Source organism: Acomys minous (genome assembly GCF_964271855.1).
Source record: "Acomys minous genome assembly, chromosome: 1".
Lineage (NCBI taxonomy): Eukaryota > Metazoa > Chordata > Mammalia > Rodentia > Muridae > Acomys > Acomys minous.
The window spans coordinates 55,504,026-55,523,029 of record NC_140483.1 but is presented as its reverse complement, the minus strand read 5'-3'; the positions used below and the strand labels follow the sequence as shown (position 1 = coordinate 55,523,029).

The 19,004-nt window shown below is 54.4% G+C and overlaps 1 protein-coding gene across 4 annotated transcripts in view; it reads right to left on the bottom strand.

Annotated features, from left to right (window-relative positions):
- Positions 1–19,004, bottom strand: part of PPFIA4 (PTPRF interacting protein alpha 4) — a 50,305-nt gene that overhangs the window by 14,902 nt on the left and 16,399 nt on the right. For 2 of the 4 annotated variants that reach the window (XR_014781996.1, XM_084796150.1), the window contains 21 exons: positions 17,611–17,712; positions 17,109–17,273; positions 16,774–16,848; positions 16,501–16,590; positions 15,762–15,953; positions 15,333–15,479; positions 14,985–15,119; positions 13,234–13,317; positions 12,817–12,948; positions 11,773–11,864; positions 9,569–9,677; positions 7,880–8,103; positions 6,446–6,686; positions 6,080–6,115; positions 5,717–5,850; positions 5,293–5,456; positions 2,288–2,381; positions 1,693–1,774; positions 1,162–1,362; positions 703–765; positions 119–145 (listed from right to left, as the gene is read on the bottom strand). Coding sequence is in view for 2 of the 4 variants with exons in the window: in XM_084796150.1 (XP_084652276.1) it covers positions 119–145; positions 703–765; positions 1,162–1,362; positions 1,693–1,774; positions 2,288–2,381; positions 5,293–5,456; positions 5,717–5,850; positions 6,080–6,115; positions 6,446–6,686; positions 7,880–8,103; positions 9,569–9,677; positions 11,773–11,864; positions 12,817–12,948; positions 13,234–13,317; positions 14,985–15,119; positions 15,333–15,479; positions 15,762–15,953; positions 16,501–16,590; positions 16,774–16,848; positions 17,109–17,273; positions 17,611–17,712 (2,589 nt within the window). In the remaining 2 variants the exon portion in view is untranslated. The remainder of the gene's footprint in view (positions 1–118; positions 146–702; positions 766–1,161; positions 1,363–1,692; positions 1,775–2,287; positions 2,382–5,292; positions 5,457–5,716; positions 5,851–6,079; positions 6,116–6,445; positions 6,687–7,879; positions 8,104–9,568; positions 9,678–11,772; positions 11,865–12,816; positions 12,949–13,233; positions 13,318–14,984; positions 15,120–15,332; positions 15,480–15,761; positions 15,954–16,500; positions 16,591–16,773; positions 16,849–17,108; positions 17,274–17,610; positions 17,713–19,004) is intronic. The other 2 variants (XR_014781997.1, XM_084796151.1) reach the window with 1 other exon arrangement.

Here is a 19,004-nt window from a genome sequence, read left to right as displayed (position 1 = left end):
CACACACACACACACACACACACACTGGACTGAACCAGCTGTGTCACTCAGAGAGCCTGGTGGAGCCATGTTGCCCTGACCTTCTGAGTAGTTCTAATGAGGGAGGGAGAGATCTTACCTGGGCCCAGCTGCCCTCCTCACTGTCCTAGCAGGAACCAGTGCCGCATGTCAGGGGAGACACCAAAGTCAAGAAACCTGGAGCCTCCACGCAGGCTCCGCCAAAAGAGGGAAAAGACACCCCAGTAGCTAGTGGGTGACCAGGCAAAGCTTGTCAGGACCACTGAGAAAGGTGGTGTATACATGCGTGTTTGTGGAATTGGGAAAAATTTTGTGTAACCAAAACATACTTCCTGGTTCCCAGGCTTGACTGGGGGACCAGCAAGATGCCAGGCATTGCCAGTCTCTTCCCTCACACTCCACCAGGGACCAAGCCAAGAACATGGAGTTTGTGACTCAGGCCCACAGCGGGACAGAGCCCTCTGTTGCCCAAGGCTGCTAAGGGGCTTATGACGCTGGAACAGAACTTCCAACATACACAACCCTGGTTCCCAGTCTCATCCTGCCCTCCCACAGTCCTCCACCCTGAGAACAGAGCCAGGCAACATCAGGGATGCTAGGTCCCTGCCAGCCCCTTGGGCTTCCTACACCTTTCACTTAATCGTCCCAGGTGTCACTGGTCCTTGGGCCAAGGGACAGACTCACTGTTTTGGTAGATGTTGCCAGGGTTTCCATCTCTTCATGGGTCACCCAGACATTCCCTGAAGACTGCGGGCAGAGAGGAAGGCATCCTGGTCCCCCAAGGTCCCCAGCAGGAGGCTCCAAAGACAACTCTCCCTTCTCCTGCCACCACCCACGGGCCCAACCCGTAGCTCCCCCACTGTCTAGCTCTAGGCAGTCCATCCCAGAAACTATCCAGAGACCTGCAATCACTGTCAGGTAGGCAAGGGGAAATGGAGCCTACCAGTGGCTCATGGGAACCAGACCTGCTGGGACCCTCCCAGAATCCACTGTACTCTCCTGAAGATCAGCAGGGAGCCCTTTTGTGCAGATGGGAAGTTAAGGTATCAACTCAACGCTCCCAACTTCCCGAAGACCAACGGGAGAGTATGCAAACACTGTGTCAAGACCTCTGTGGATCTGAGAGTGAAGGAGGCTACTCACAGTCCTGGAGGTAGGCGGAGCGGAGGGGCTGGTCAGTGACACCATCTCCTGGATGGCTAGGCGGAGCTTGAGCCTGTGCAGGGCGTTGCTGATGCCGATTTCCCGCTGGATCTCTGTGTCCGACAGGGCGGACATGATGGCGCCACTCTTGACATTGGCTCGGCAGGCTGCCACATACCAGGCTGGCATCCCCACCCAGAGCTACAGGCACAGGGCACAGAGGAACAACTCAGCATCATTTGGGTGGTTACTTCTAGGGCAGTCTGACATCTCGGTGATCTGTTCCCTTGTTCTTGGTATGGCACATTCGTACTTATCTGGGAGAAAACCTCAGGTAAAATTAGAGGGGCATCACACCTGCTGCATGGGAGTCCTCATCCCACCAAACCAAGGTGTGAAGCAAACAAACCCGGAGGGCAGACCCAAGTGGCTTAGGTTCACAGAGGACTATCCTGACTTGGGTAGGAATGGGGAAACCGACCCCGCATGGACTTCCCTCAGATCCTAGAGCATCTCCCTGCCCAGGCTCACCTCCAGCCAGGAGACCACTGTGGGGCCATCCCATTGGGCAAAGGGCATTCCTTTTCGGCGAGCATCTTCAAGCAGCTGGTGTCTTGGGGGAGGAACAACAGGCTCACTAGTCTCTTCTCTCTCTCTCTCTCTCTCTCTCTCTCTCTCTCTCTCTCTCTCTCTCTCTCTCTCTCTCTCTCTCTCTCTCTCAATCTGAGTCCTAGGGACCACTTCAGTCTGGGCCAAGAGCTGGCTCCCACTTCCCCACTTCCCCACTTCCCCACTCTTGAGTTCTTGGGCTCTCTGCCTGAAGCAATATGAAACTTCAAAGTGGGGCAGGAACCCCCTCCATGCCCACAGTGCTCTCACACCTCATACACACTGACTTAGCCATCCCCATGGGCCCCGCCCTGCAAGAAAACCATGGGTCCCAGATTACTCTCCCATACCCTCTTGCTTCCTGTTCCCTAGGATCAGCCTAAGGCCTTGCTCTCAATGCAGAGCTGCTCAGATGTGCCTGCTTGGACCAAGCTCTGTCTCTCTGAGCTCAAAACAGGGGAAGCAAAGCAGCTGGGGGCTTGGGCCACCCTCGTAGCACCTGGCCTGAGGCTCTTACTTCTTTTTCAGTCGCCGGTCCTTCTCTGCTTGGGTCCCCAGCTTGGCAGGTACCATTGGTTCCTGCAGACTGAGCTCGGAGTCTGTGAGCAGAACTGGAAAGGAAGACACGGGCATGTCAGCAGCTCTTCTGCTTCTGCCTTGGCCTGGACCAAGAGAACAGAGAAGCAGCAGCAGGTGCCTCCACAGCACATAGCAACCCAACTCGATGGCTCCCCATTTTATTCCCAGGGCTGCCTCCTTTAGTCTCCGCACTCTGCAACCAGGGACACGAACTGACCCATCCCCTGGGGGGCCTCAGCCCTGGGAGTGTTTCCCAGTGAGATGGCTCTGAGTTGTCACACTCTAGAATTCTAGACAGAGCCCATTACTTCTCTAAGCCAGGGAGCTAAGCAAACCCCAAGAGAAAATATGAATGGACACAGGCAAGAATTCAAAAAGAACAACCCTAACTTGATAGAGAACTATTGACGATCTCTGCACTCGCTGCCCCGCTATCTGTCTGTCTGCCTGTCTGTCTGTCTGTTTATCTATCTATCTATCATCTATCCACCCATCTATCAGTCATCTACCTCTATCTGTGTGTGAGAGACCTATTCTCTCTCTCTCAATCTCTCTCTCTCTCTCTCTCTCTCTCTCTCTCTCTCTCTCTCTGTGTGTGTGTGTGTGTGTGTGTACATGTGTACATATTCGTACACACTCATTTTATAACAGCCTAGTTTTGTGTACACTCACTGCACACATACACATACACACCCTTTCTGGGTGTCCTCTTGCACACCAGCCTCTCTCTCCAGGTATACTGATTTGCACAGCCTACCAAGGGGGAACCCCCTGCACCCTCTTCTATTGACAGTCTCCCGATGAAACCCTGAAGACTTCCTGAGACAGGGCATTGTCACTGAAGTCACCGCAGGCCTGGCCACTCGAGTTTGTGGGGCAGCAGGTGCGGGTAATGCGAAAACTAGTCTGCAGGGCTGACAAGTTAGGTGATGGTGCTGTGCAGGGGAACAGGACATTACACAGCTTCTCAGGGCATGCCTCCGCCACCAGGCCGACCTTCCTATGGCTGGCTCCTCCGCGCGCCCTTCTCACCTGCTTCGCCTCATTCCCAGCCCCCTCTTCCCTCAGATAGCTCTGTGCGGAGTCACACCTCCCCCGGGATGTGGAGTCTGGGAAGGTCTAATTATGCATTTAGGTCCCATGGTTCCTTTCTTCTAGCTGGCCAACACCCACCCACCCCCAGTGATTCATCAGTGCCCCAACCACTCAGGGGGACTTCTAATTCCCTTCTTAGGCTCTGGTGCTAGTCAGGGTTAGCCATCCACTCCTCTGCCCCCATCTCTCCACCTGTCCCTCCTCTCCTAGAGCAGACAGTGGCACACACAGGCTTCTTCCCCACATCGTTCCTTCTCTCCAAGCTGCACCCTATCTCCTGTCACCCTACAAGCTTCAGCTCAGAGCTGCCCAGGGGAGGAAGTCTGTCCCCTTCCTCAGACCCTCCATGGCTACTTCTGGGTCCTAAAGCACCTGAGCTATCTCCACTATCACAGTGTTTTGGAATAATCTTATTTTTCCCCTTTTATTGGCTGCCAGGCTCCCTGAGCTAAGGCGCCATGCCCTTAGCACTCTGCTGAACTGGAGTTACTCAATGTGTGAATAAATGACTGGGGGAATATTGGAAGGAAGAGGAGGGGGAGAGAGGAAACAGGAAGGAAGAAGTGGAGCAAGTTAAGACACAGCACATGTTTATTATGTGCCCCACACACCCTAAGTGTGACTGCAGCTTTGCACTGCCACACAGCGACGTAAGAGCCACTCCTGCCCAACCACCTTCTCCACCAAGAAGGCTGCCACGCCACAGAAACTGTAGTCTCAGCACTCAGGAAGAAGAGGCAGAAGGAGTACCAAGAATTTAAAGCCACTTTGGGCTACACAGCAAGTACCAGATTGACCAAGAATGCACAGCAAGGCTCTATTGCAAACAAACACACACACACACACACACACACACACACACACACACACACACAGTTATAATAATTAAAACTCAGCCTGTTATCTTAGACCTATGATCCCATCTACTGAGAAACTAAGGCAGAAAGACCATAAATTCAAGACTAGCATTGACTATAGAGTGAATTGTAAGGGCAGTTTGTATAACACAATGAAACCCAGTCTTAAAACAACCAGAGGCCTAGGAATATAAGCCAATGGTAGAACACTTTTCTAGTACACAGGAAGCCCTGAGTGCATTCCCTAGGAATGGGACAAACGAAGCCAAAGATTTCATAGTGAGTCTTGTGAAAACCAGATGCACCTAGAAGTAAGGTCTGGTGGTGATCCAACTTTCAGGAGCTAGGATACAATCAATGACTGGTGCAGTCCAACTTGAGGCTCAGGCCACGAGAGGGAGCCAATGACTGACACTGCCTGGAGGGGCAAAAAACAGAGGCTGGCTAGCCCAGAGACCTAGTAGGGGGAGAGAAAGTGGGGGGGAGGGAAGAAGAAGAAGAAGAAGAAGAAGAAGAAGAAGAAGAAGAAGAAGAAGAGGAGGAGGAGGAGGAGGAGGAGGAGGAGGAGGAGGAAGAGGAGGAGGAGAAAAGAGAGAGAGAATGAAAGGAAGGTAGAAAGAAAGAAAGAAAGAAAGAAAGAAAGAAAGAAAGAAGACAGTTGCCCAGCAGGTCCTATAGTGCCCATGAGAAATGTTCCAAAGTGAAAACAGTGGCAGGGAGCCTACTTTGCCTCCACACAGGCTCCATGCTGCAGCATGTCAGGTCAGAGAACACCAGGCCCTGCCTGACCCTTTTAGGCACAGGAACCCACCACCCCATGAGGCAGCCCGGTCTAACATGACACAGCTCGAAGAAAACTCCCATCTACCGGTGGCATATGGCTCCCACCCACAAGCCCTAAGACAGGCAAATATGGCAGTACAGAAACAGGCACTCCTGATGCAGATTCCCCAGTGCCCACCCAGCCCTCTGCTGGGGAGGGGGCAGAGACCATGGCCTGTGGCATCCCGACTCAGCTGGATCAGCCTGCCCTTCTCCTTCTTCCCAAACAGGCGGCCAATGGATGACTTGATGCCCTTGCGCTTGGCGCCCTTGTGTAGGGAGTCCTGGCTGCTGTTGCTGCTGCTGGGGTTGCTGTCTTGACCCTCCAAGGCACTACAGGATGACAGCCAGGAGGGGCGAGTGAGAAGAGACAGACTTCAATTACAGCGAGACAGATGGAAGTCAGAGTTCAGGGAAGGGGTGGGGCTGAAGGGGTGTGGCCAAAGCAGGTGACCAAGGGAGATGTGGGAACATCCATCCCTGATGGTGTCCCAAGCGCAAATGAAGCAGCCAAGCACCTCAGACCCACCGGAGAGATGCAGCCCCTCAGAGGCTGTGGGACAGAGACCAGAAGAGCAGCCTGCCCTACTTACCTCTTGCCTTCTTCTTGACTCAGGGCGGGGTGGCCAAGCTTCTCTAGCCGCAGCGTCCTGGGTGAGGAAGGAGGAGAAGTCTCACATTTTATGGTGGCTTTATCCTCTCGGTTCTCTTCCCGAGACACTGGCGACTGAACAGACAGTGGGGTTGTCAGGGGGTAGAGGACGAGAGCTGGGGCCTGCCTACCCAGCCCAGATGAGGCAGAGGATCCGAAGAAGACCGGAGAGTGCTGCGGGGAGGCCCTGTGGCCTCTCAAGGTAAACTCAGACCCCAGGGCCGGGGGCAGAAGCCCAGAGGGAAGGGCCTGGGAGCCAGTAACCGGGTAACCCACTAGTACCTGGGTGTCGGGCAGCACTCACCAGCAGCTTCCTCCTATGCTTTCTTAGGTCGCTGGGCTGAAAAAGAGAAAGAGGAAAGAGTAAGCCTGCTTAGGATGGGAGCAGAGGAATCAGGGGCGCACACCAGCCTGGAGAAAGGACCACAGCAGCAAGGAGCACCTGCAAAGACACATTCCTTCTAAAGAAGAGAACGCAGCTGGGCAGTGGGCATGGCTCTATGCCTAGTGTGACCATCCAAAGGAGGGAGCAGGGAAGATGTTGCAAACCCTTTCCTACCCAGAAGGCCCATTCTGGTGACCTAGCATGTCATGCCACAGGAAAAAGATGCCAGGATGATGGAGACAGGCCCAGGGATCACAGAGCCTCTCAACCGCTGCACAGACTCACCAGGGTCATGACCCCCATCCGGTCCAGATCCTGAGCAGCACTTCTGGAAGTAAGCTTGGGTGTGGAGCGGCCACTGAGTGGAGGAGATGCACTGGCCAGGGACAGCGCGGTCAGGGAGGTGGGGATAGAGCCGCGCTTGCGCAGCTGTGTCAGGTTGAGGGCCTCCATGCTGCCGCTGGTCACACGGGTCTCAATTTCCTCAGCACGAAGCTCAGTGGACTCTTTCTCTTCCTGGATCATCCTGCAGGTCAGCAAAACCAGACCTGGCCATTAGCCAGGAAGACGCAGCAGGGGGTGGTGCTGGGTCTGCCTTGCACTCAACAATGTGGCACCGAAGGTGGGTAACACTTACAGGCAGGCACCACGGAGGTTCCCAGGTCTCTTTGGCTTAACAAAAGCCAATTTCTGGAAGGAAGCTCTTCGGTCAATGAACTACTAACCATCGCAGTGAGAATCCCTGACCTGCACTAGCTACAGGAGTGACCTTTAGCAGGCTTAGCTCTCTTGTCTCTCACTTTCTCAGGAGATGCCGTTTCTGGGGGGATCCTCTTTGCTAGGAGTGCCCAAGCAGGGCTTTTTTAAATGCAAGCCAACCCCTAATGAGGTTTCCTCTGTTCCACTGAGAATGAGGAGCATACGGAGACTGTGTGTTCTGTCCGAGGAAAGTAAAGGGCTGGGGGAGAGGCGCATGCGCACTCACGCTCACTGATAGCAAGAGGACAATTGCACTTCAAAGACAGGGAGCATGTCCTTATCCTGAGACCCCGCCTTCCCCACTCTGAAGCTGTTCAGAGTAGGCTGTGATGGGAAAGGCTAGCTACAGCTACTGGTTTCCTCTAGGGCTCAAAAACTGCAGCCCTGTGGTTAAGTGTGTGTGTCTTGACACTGATTTCTCAACTTTGAAAGTCTGACCTCAGCAGCCTGTCAGTTGTACCTCGCTCCATGACAGTACCATAAATAAGCTGACTAGAAAACGCAGGATGAAATAAGGGTTTTGACAACTTACCCTATCTTCGGTTCCATTTGATGTGCCCTCAGAGATGAAAAGGCACGGCACTGGGCAGAGCTTTATACCTGAGCTTAGACCCTGGCTCAGCCACTTAACATGTCTCCAGGAGCAAATCACAACACCCCCTCAGCTGACCATAACATTGACAAGGCCCCCACCCCCACCCCCACCCCCAGCTGGCTTCCTCACAATCATACCATGGTCACACCAGGAACACAGACAGTTCCATCTTTTGAAGCCTAGCCACCTTCCAGCCTGGAGGGGACAAATGACACCTAGAGTCATCTGTAGCCCTCCCCCCTCTGGGATCAGTATTAAGCCAAATTTTTGCCCGTTGCCCACAGAGCATCCACGGCTGATGGTCCTAAGCTGTAAGATGGGACGCAAAGGGCCCGTCCTCCCTTGCAGCCTTCAGCCTGCCCCACCTTATCTCCTGGTTGATGGCGTCCAGCTGCTCCTGAAGCATCATGGCCAGGGTCTGCGCATCAGAGTGGCCACCGGGTGAGATGACATCAACCTGAGTGCCCACCAAGCCCCCGGGCTCATCCTCGTCCACATCAGAGATCTCAGGGTCACTGTCGAAGGCAGGCGTGGTGGTGGTGGTGGTGGTGCTGGCCAACACCCCCGGCAGTGGTGATGGCTTCCAGTCCTTAGCAAATGAGAGGGGCAGCAGTAAGACCCCCTCCATCCCATGGCATCAGCATCTCTGGAAGCCTGCTAAAAATGGGAGCTGCTGAAAATGGGGGAGAAGAGCTCTAACACAGTCTGTCCACCCAAGGCCCCAGTGTCCCCTTCTGCCTCCTTTGCATGGAGGGGAGCACCTGGGCAGCTGCTGTATTCTTGTAGACAGCAGAGTAAACAATCAGGAGAGGGCTGGGCAGTGGTGGCGCAGGCCTTTAATCCCAGCACTCAGGAGGCAGAGGCAGGCAGATCACTGTGAGTTTGAGGCCAGTCTGGTCTACAAAGTGAGTCTAGGACAGCCAAGGCTACACAGAAAAACCCTGTCTCAAAAATCAAAAACAAAAAACAAAACAAAAAAAGAATCAGGAGAGGGAGAAAAGAAGAGGCCTTCAAACTATGTTCAGATTGACCTGCCAACATGCATGCCTGCCTCCCTGCCTGCCCCCTTGCATGCATGCATGCTTGCTTCTTTCCTTCCTTCCTTTCTGTCTTCCATTCTTCCCTCCCTCCCTCCCTCCCTCCTTCTTTCCTTTCGTCCTTTCTTTTTTTTTTTTTTTTTTTTTTTCAAGACAGGGTTTCTCTATGTAGCCTTGGCTGTCCTGGACTCGCTTTGTAGACCAGGCTGGCCTCGAACTCACAGCGATCCGCCTGCCTCTGCCTCCCGAGTGCTGGGATTAAAGGCGTGCGCCACCACGCCCGGTCCTTTCTTCCTTTCTTTCAATGGGTTCTTGCCATGTTACCCCAACTGGCTCACAAACCTCCTGCCTCGGCCTTCCAAGTATGCTAACACAGCTTCACACCAAGCTCAGATTAGATTCTCAAAAGTAAAAGTAAATCCTTCCCCATCAGAATAGGTGTCCCCTCTTTCTCCTTCCGTACCTTCTGGGGCCCCAGAGCATATGAGGACTGACAACTGAGGGCAGCTGGCCCTCTGCTGCCCCTTCTCTTTCTCACTGCCTACCATCTCCCTGGGGCAACAGTGTAAACTCACAGATGCTTCTCAGGTGCCATTGCCCAGGGGCAGCTAATCTGTCATCTCTCTCCTCTCACCACTAGAAGCCACACTTCTGTTCCAGGGAGCCTGTTCATTCCACTTTACCCCTGCAGCCCCCTCTCTGGCCACCAAAAACAAATGGTGCACACCCAGGCACACGCACACATGCTGTGGTGGGCCTCAGGGACCGCTGGCCGTCTTCCACCCCTACCTCTTGCCCACTGGGAGGCTGAGGCAATTGGGGGCTGGGGGGAGCATCACAGCTGTCGCAGCTGACAAGAGCCCCAACCCCAAGGCTGCAGCTGTCACTGACAGGGGAGAAGGCTCAGCGAGGTTTTGCACCACACGCCAGTCGTCTGTGTAACTGGAGCCAGACACACAGCCGAACTGACCCCAAATCCCCCAAGGGGACCCCAACATACATCCCTCCACCCCTCACCTTGGCAGACTCTTCCCTCAGCGCCGTATAGCGGCGGTGCAGACCTGGGGGCGCGTGCGTGGCTGTACTCAGAGAGAACCTCACATCTGCTGCGCTGCCCACATGTGACCTTGAGTGGCAGGAAGGAAAAGACGGGCCCTGAAGACTGGCAGCACCAGCTCAGAGGGACCAGCGATGGGGGAATGGCCAGTTGGGAGAGAAGCAATATGGGACACAGCTGTCTGGAACATCAGGAGAGCTGCCATGGAAGCTCCAGGTTCCACTCCCGCTCTGTTGCTCAGGGGTCAAATGGACCCAGAGGAGGAAGCTGTAGGGAACAACGGTCCTTTCTGTAGGACAGGACCGTCTCCTATTAAGAAGTGTGAGGATGCTTTTTAAAAGTTGAGCTCCCTGTCAGAGAGGTATTCAAGTGGAGGGCCTTGGGCTTTGTGATCACAGCCATGCAGAAGGGTTCCTGGCCCGGAGACAAAGAGGAATCCAAAGAGATGATCTCTAAGAGCCTTTTTAACTCTGGGGGTCTTTGCTTCTTGGTTTTGTTTTAAGATTTATTTATTTTATATATTTTATATATATATATATATATATATATATATATATATACACACACACACACACACACGTGTGTGTGTGTGTGTGTGTGTGTGTGTGTGTGTGTGTGAGCTCTATCTGTATGTACACCTGCATGTCAGAAGACGGCATCAGAGCCAAGAACAGATGGTTGTGAGCCACCATGGGGTTGCTGGGAATTGAACTCAGGACCTCTGGAAGAGCAGACAGTGCTCTTAACCACTGAGCCATCTCCCCAGGCCCTGCTTCCTGGTTTTCTCTAGCATCTTTGTGTGAGTTTCCTGATAACCTGAGTCAAACACCTGGCTAAAATTCAACCTAGATGCAGCGACCACATCCCCAGGAAGCTATATCACAGATGCAGGCTGGAGAATCCACTCTGCCTGCCCCACGTGTCTATCCCAGGTGCAAGACCTTAGGGTCCCAGGATCAATGTCTAGGCATCTGGAAGGACCCTCTGTGCCACTTCCACGATGCCCGCTCAGCTCAGAAGCCTGGATGGAGCCCAACACAGAGAGGCACAGAAGCCTACAATCTATGCCATGTCCCTGGGAAGAGGGAGCTCCTACCCAGCTCCCCCACCTCACTTCTGTGAAGGGTCTAGCAGCTCTACAGACAAAGGCAAGAAGTCCCAGTCAGCAAGGAAAGCAAGCAGCAGCAAAGGGCTTGGTTACTCTGGGTCAGTTCTTGTTCATTGAGAGCCCGTTCCTTCGGGACAACCAACGGGGGAAGGGGAAATCAGAGTGGTCCCACTACCTCCTCTTCACGCCCTCCCTACACAGGAGCAGGAACTGGAAAATGGCACTTGCAGGACACTATCTCAGTCCTGCAGAGGCCTCTCACCTCCAGCCCAGCATCCTTTTCCCTCATCCAAGCCCTGCTCATCCACACACATGTGTACACTTCCCCTAACTGCCTTCCCAATAGCTAATGCCCACTTCCCTGACATAGCAAGAACAGCGTGTCTAAGAGACTTTGACGTGCAGAGACAACCAGGAGCCAAGAACCTTCAGCAGTTGCATCCGGTCATCTTCACCTTCAGCCTACCTCGCTGATCTGAGAACTGAGTTCAATACCAATTGCTTCACAGAGTATGGCTGCAAGCCCCACACAAGTAACCCAGCATCTCAACTTCCAACAGGAAGGAGGGTCCGCTGCCTCGTTTCACCCTCCCTGATGTCTCTCTGTCCACTGTCTCCCACTTGAACTTGGGATGGTCCTCGGATCTCAAACAGCAATCCTAAATATGATGTCTCAAAACAACTACAGTGAGCGGTGAACTCTACAGAGGGTCTTGTGGGACAGGGGAGAGTGTGTACCTCAGAGGACCCTTCAAGGGTGTGTCCTCTGGCAAGGATCCGCGCAGCATGGCCTACTCCCACAGCAGTGGAGCACCACTGATTCCTAGCCTCTCAGCACCCTCTAGAGGACACAGGTTCCCTTGCTAAGCACTCAGATGAGCTGAAGGACTGGCCAAGCTCTCTGAGCAAGGGGGTGGGGGGAGCCTGGCACCCCCATCCCATCCGGAATAGAGGAAGAGCCTGAGGTCCTGGGCAGTGCTTTGGTGAGGGAGTCTCCTTCCTCAAGGTCCATTCAGGACCATTACCCAGCATGCACTGAGTCCCACACTCTAGTACCTGGAGTGGATGCCATCCACAAACGGCCCCCCTCGACCCTTCAGCTGGTCCACCTCTTGGCGCAGCTTCTCAATCTCTTCAGACAGGCGGCCCTGTGCCAGGCAGACCCAGGGTGGGATGCGGCCGGGGAGGGGCAGAGAGGGAAGGGTAGGAGTCAGAGAAGGGCAAAGAGGAGAGCAGAGTTGGGGGACAGTAGAAGACTGCACTGCCAAGTCCAAAGCCAAGGGCCCCAAGCTAGGGCCGCAGATGACGCCAAAGAAAACAGGTGCGGCGGGGAAACAAGCAGAAGATTGACCGAGGGGCCAGGCCAGAAACGGACCCTGCCTAGAGAAGAGTTCTACAGGCCAGTTGACCCCCTCACCGCCTGTAAGGCAAATGAAGCCAGGCAGCAAAAAGGATCAGGTCTTTGTGCCACACACTTCTGAGGACAGTGGCTGCTATGGCCAGCATGTAGGACTCTTTCCTCAGAGAAGTGAGAGGCTTCCACTACATCCTTCAGTGGGCCGAGTCGGGGTCGACGCCATGGCCTATGCCCACAGCCTCCATTTCTCTAGCCTTTGTATGGAGCTTTGTATGCCCGTGTTGGGCAACGGTGGAGGGCGATGGCATAACGTGTGCATGAACAACTAAGAGAGGCTCTCACAGAGTGGCGGCATGTTCCCCGGGCCCTCACACGTGGGCAGCTGGGTACCTTGTGGTAGTTAGTGTAGCTCCTCTAAGTGATACTGGGAGCTCTCCAACTCCTGCATCAACATGTTCTGAGGGAGAGCAGCTGTGAGCCAGGGGCCCTGACTGACCAATGACCCTGCTCTCAGGTGTCTTCCTCTCCTGGCCTACCTCTCCAGGCCAGCATGGCCCTTCCTGGCCAGGAATGCTCCTCCCTTCCGCAGTTGTGGCCCGGGGGGCCTTTACTACTGTGCCTTCGTATGCCTTCCCCGCACACAATCCCTCTCCTCTGGTCAGCAGGGCTCCATGCCGACTCAGCCCTTCCAGACAGCTACAGCCTCAGCCCCATGCCCTCCCTGCCCACCCAAGCCCCCTCACCTTCTCCTCCAGGGCGGCCATTCTCTCCTTGAGGTGGAGCTGCAGGCGTTCGTTGGACTCGCTAAGCAGCCGGTCCACAGTGTCTGACAGCCGCTTGTTGTGGTCTTCGTTCATCTTCTCCCGCTGGCGCACCTGCACGGCCCGGCCATCTGGTACTAGGCCACCTCAAGGCCTGTCACCACCCTCCTCCAGAACCATCCATGTCCACCGGGGTTCTCTGCCTGTCCCTTGTGCCCTTATCTGCTCTCGGAGACCCTTTTCTCTAGCCTTGCAGCCAGCTCCTCCTGATCTGTGAGCCTCCTGCCCCGATGCAAGCTCTTTCCCTGGCCTGTCCCTTCCGTGCCCCTCCACACACCACCCTGTAAGGTGGCCCTGGGGGGTGGAGAGGAGGCCAAGATGGCTGCCTGGTGCCCTCACCCTTGCCAGCTCCTGGTTCTTCTCTTCCAGCTGTCCTTCCAGCTGCCGCAGATGTTCCTCAATGTTGCCATGACGTTCCTCAGCCTAGGTGCAGGACAGTCAGCCACCTTGGAGGTCTTTGCTCCTTTTGCTCAGGCCCCATATGCCACATACCCTTGGTGTCAAGGTGGCCTTGGGGGTCCCCAGCTCTTTCCCATTGTCCCAAAACAGAATGGTTAACCCTTTTTCCCATCTCCTTCCTGCCCAAGGCTAACCTTAAAACTTACTCCCACTGGCCCCTCACAAGGACTAAAGGGAATGACTAAAGGTAAACATGATGGGCAGGCCAGACACTAGCCTCACTGTGGCTAGAACCTTCTCTACTAAACCAGCCCAGGTGGAAGGTCTCCCTTCCTGGCTGTAATCTCCAGAGATAGAGACCCTGTGGTATTTGTACCCAGACCCTGCATCCCCTACAGTCAGGAAACCCTTTCTGAACACCCTCCTGCTGTGACTCACTTGAACCCATTAATCACTTCAGCCCATCCTTTCTCGTCAGTTTTCATTCAGCATCGCCCACACACACTGTCCTCTATCCTCCACTATGACTGGAATCTAGTGCCTTGTTCTAGGTCTGGAAAGACCACAGTAACTACCCTAGCTGACTCCAGCATCCCAGAGGTAAGGAAACTGAGGCTCGGGTGAGGAGAGGTGAACTTTCCTCAGATCACAGAGCCAATCGGTGTCAAGAACAGACATGGCCCTGGGTCTTCAAAGGCACAGCCAGCCTGAGCTCAGTCCTTAAGAGCAGCCATCAGCCACACTGGAAGGCTCTAAACTTTAGTCTCTGGGTCAAGTGCTCATGCAACACTGGCTCCTTTTACCCCAGCGTTTGGGGGTGGATATGATGATCACATTAGCAACACACACACACACAAACACACACACACAAACACATATACACACAAGCACACAAATACACACACAAACACACACACTTATACAAATACACACACACAAACACAAATCCATACACATACACACACACACACACACACACACATGCACATACACAAAAACATACACACACATAAGTTTCCCCATCAGTTAAGACTCCTAAATTCTTTGATTAAGCGGCCATGTGTCTAGGTCCATGTAGTTCCTCTCTCCTCCAGAATCCATAGTGTCTAGCCTGCACACCTCTCAGGGACCACTGCTCTACCAAGTTAACCTCTCCATAAGGTAACATTATGTTTGCCTTTAATTCATTCTAAAGCTGCAGCCATCAAGCGATCAGAGATGGTCTCTATGCCTTGACTGCTCCAATTTGGTAAAGAAAGATGTGCCGAGCCTAAAATTCCACCTGCTTCCCCTTCAGGGAAACACAGACTCTGATGGCATCTCCCCTCAGGCTGTATCCTTCCAGAGATGAAAATCCTACAGCCTCAAACAAAACAAGCATCAGCTGGAACGTTATAAAAAGTACCTGCGTCCACACAGTGGCTTCCCCTTACAGGACTCTGCCTTAAACCGAGCAGTGGTGGCACACGCCTTTAATCCCAGCACTTGGGAGGCAGAGGCAGGCGGATCGATGTGAGTTCCAGACCAGCCTGGTCTACAAAGCAAACTCCAGGACAGACAGGGAGAGCTACACAGAGAAACCCCCACCCCCCTGCCTGAGGTGACTCCCCTTCTCCTCATACCCTGCCTGACTCCATAAGAGCCTCAGACACTGGACATGGTAGGAGATCTTGGCCCCCTGGCCCACTTGCCTTGGTGAGGGCTGCAATCCTCTGAGCCAGCTCAGCCTCCACTTCCGGCAGAGTCTCTGCCCTGCGCATCGTCTGCTGCAGCTTCTGCTCAGCCACTTCCAGGAGCTCCTGCAGGTGCCTGGCTTTCTCCTCACACTAGCAGTACAGAAAGGAAAGCAAGGCGAGGTGGAGCGCTAAGCTCCCATCCCCACCCCGGCCTCAGCAGGGAGCAGCTGACAGCCATCCCAGAAAAATCTTGGTTCTTTCCTCTTTCCCAAGGGCACCTGCAGGACCCCCAGGGGTTCCTAGGCCACCAAGGGACCCCTGGAGTCAGGTACAAGGTCGCCCCGCTCTGTCTCCAGGAGCTACCTGGCGGTGCAGGGACTCCTTGTTGGCCAGCTCATTCTCTAGTTTGTCGTTAAGGTCATGGATGGATGTGGCCTCTCGCTGAGCGGCCAAGTAACGCTTCTCCAGGGTGGTGATTCGTTCTTCCATGTCTTCCTTCTGAGCCAGGGCCTGGGTGGGGCAGAGGGTCACCAGCCTTTCCCTGTTCCTCTCACATCTGCACCTCCCCTACTAACATCTGGCTGTGAGAGCCCAGGAAGGGCTGTGATCTGCGCTCCCCTTGTCAGTTTCTGGCTTTGGCCCAACCCTCTCACCTCCCTCCTCACACACTGCCAAGTGCGGACTCTTACCCTCCTCAGCTGTTGCCCAGACCTCTGTGCACACCCTCCTGGGTGCCACCACCTGTACCCAGCGAGATGCAGGTGCTGAGAGCAGGCCTGGGCCCTCGCCTACCTCACGGAGGTCCCGTTGATGCTTGCTGCTCAGCTCCTCCGACTTGATGAGGTCTCGGCGGGCCGTGCCCAGGTCTTCCTCAAGTTCAGTCACAGTTGCGCTCAGGGTGACCAGTCGCTCACGGGCCTGGCTCAACTCAAAGTTTTGTTTCTCCAAGAGCCCTTGCAGCTCTTCCACCCGGCCAGTGTCATCCTCCAGAAACAATGAACCATCAGCCGAGGAGCCAGAGAGTCCTACCCCACCCTCTGCTCCATCCCAGGGAGGCTGGGAGGAAGGAATGCCCATAGGTCATGGCTCTGCCCAGCTAGAGCTCAGGACCAGGGCCAGGCCCACCTTCCCCCACTGAGCCTAGTAGCTCACTCCTGAAAATGGCCAAATCACCTGACCCTCTCGTGTATCTATTTGAACAAGCTTGTTTCTAGTTTTAATTTCCACCTCGACCTCTTGTCACCCAGGAAGGGACAGATGAGGCTCAGGAAGGCTCAGAGATAGAAGGAACCTTGCCTGATGCTGACACACAAGGAAGATGTGCGGACAGGCATGCCATGTGCAGTAGCACAAGCTGGAAGAATCTGTACGTGACTTTGCCAAGGGGTGCGAAGGGGAAAGAGAAGTGGGAATATTATATAGAAGGCCCCAGTTTAATCCAAGTAATATCCTACTGACCCTAGGCAGGTGGGACCTCCCACTCCTGTCTTGTGGAATACAGGCTCCCGCTAACCAATTCCCCATTACCCACTTTCCACAGGCGCTTTGGTCCTAGCTCCACAGCCCCTTCCTCTTCTGCCGCTCCATCTCGAATTCCTGCCCCCTGCTGCAGGGCAGATACCTACAAGACACAGACACAGACACACACAGACAAAATCCAATGAGTTAAAGACCTGGAAAGCGATGCCTGGCCTAGCTTCAGGCCCCAGGCTCCAGCCCCAGCAGGCAGAAATCCGAGGAGGAGGAACACAATGGGACAAAGAGGGTGAACCACTGGACTCCTCAGAGCTCCAGTGCAGCTTACCTGCTGGTGAGCTCCAGCCAGCTGCTCCTCCAAGGTGGTAACACGCTCTAGTGCTGCCCGGAGCCGTTCTCGCACCTGCCCAGGGGAAGGAGAGATGGGAAGGAGAAAGCTATCCCATAGAACTCAGGCTAGGCAGCATAGGCTTGCTCTGCCACTGTCAGGCATGGAAGAAACATGAAGGGCCTGTGGAGAGGCAAAGGCCCAGGAGAGAACCCAGCAGGGTCCTGCAGCGGGGAGACAAGTTCCCAAACACCAGTGCAGAGAAACCCACAAAGGAGCATGAGAGACTCAAGGAAACCTGGGTGGGTTGGGAAAAGGGTAGGGGAGGTGGGTACCTTCTCATCCAGGGCCTTGTGGTGCTCGAAAAGTGACTTGAGGGCCTTCAGCACCTCCACCTCACTGGAGACGCCTGAAGGTGACTGGGCCTGGCGTTTTACCACCGTCATCCGCAATGACCGCTCATGGCGGGACACTAGGCATTCCAGATGTTCCAGAAGCAGCTGGTAGAGAGCAGGGGAGGACAGGAGGGAGAACCACGGACATGTGCCCCAAGAGCTACAAAGCAAGGCCCACAGGATCACCAAGTACAGCATCCAGAAATGGCTGTTCTTCAGTTAAACGCCCGACCCCAGCTCGGCTACCCTGGCCTCTTCCCCAGACCCGCAACCCAGGAACCACAAGGAAGAACCCAGTCTTGGGGACTACATGGTCTGTCTGCCCAGGACCACAGGATGGGAGGCAGAACCTACCTAGCCAAGGTGTTACCTGTTCTTTTGGTCAGGACACACGCACGTATGCATGCACACACGCACGCACACAAGGCCGCCCCTTACGTACCCTTGTATTATTCCGTTCTGCTTTCAGCTCAGATATCTCTTCCTCCCGCTCCAGAAGCTGCTCCCGACACATGCTGAGCTCCCGAGTTAATGTGGCAAATTCCTGAAAGGGCCCAAAGCCCCTCAGTGTTTGGAATTCAGCTCCACCTGGGGCCTTGCACACCCACGTGTGTGGTTGGTAGGCTGGCCTTGCACACCCACATGTGTGGTAGGCTTCTCTCATCCACCTTTTACTTTTATCTGCCCACCTCCCTCAAACCCCAGCCTGCCCCCCACTTCAGGGCAGGAAGCCAACACCTAGTGTGAGCTTCCCACGGTGAAGAACAAATCAGAATTCTAGGGAACAGGACTGCACACAGCAATAATTAAGTCACCAAGTCAGCCCTGCAAGTCCTGCCTCTCCAGTCATCGGTGGCCAGATTACACTCTCCCTCGCACTTGGTCTTTGGAGCTCTCCAGTAACTCAGTAGCCATCTCCTTTGGAATCATGGGGGGCAGTGCCAATGCGGGTCTGGCGGAATGAGGCCCACACAGAAACTAACGTGTGTTAGAGAGGGAAAAGATGGGTGCTTATAAGGCTCAGGTGTGCATGACTCCTAGGAAGCTTTCTTCCACGCCCTCCCCAGAGCTCTGCAGGCTGCAGATGGCTAATAAAACAAATGGGTTGCAGGAGCACACTACATTAGAGCAGGAGGGCGCACACAGCCCCGTGACGTCAGCCCTGGCTTCTGGCAGCCCTGTTCAATCAGGCTAGGGCTGCAGCTCAGCATCTGATGGTATAGACTATCTGTCCCTTCCGAGGGGAAAGTGTCCCACACTGCCATGTAGAGGCTTTTCCAACCCCTGCACTTCTATCAGGACAAGTTACTAGGAGAAAGGGCTTGACCTTGAAGTTCCAGGCCCACCGCCTCCCACCGGCTTGATGACATCATACTACGCCAAAACACAATCTCACATGAGTAGCCGCACCCTGTGGCCACGAAGTCTAAGCATACTGTAGAAGCCAAGGCTCCACTCCTCATCGATGGTCCTCCTTTAAACACCAAGAATTCATAACCACAGGAAGCATCCTCAAAGTCTGTGATTTCTCCCTCACTATCATGGCCATGGCCAAAGTGAAAGAAATTTAAATATCTCATTATCTGGGAGCTGAGCCCTGGGCCTGATGCTGCTTTGCCCCTCAGCTTGCACACATACACCCTTAAGGACACACACACACACACACACACACACACTTACCCCTAGAGAAAGGACTTGAAGGCATGCCCACACCTCATGATCGCATCCCATCCCTAATGGGCTATACCGCTCTCCTCTCCACTGGCCCCAAGTTGAACAGCTGCCTTGCTTCCCTACCCTAGCAGGCCTTTCCAGCCCTAGCTCATCTGATAGCCC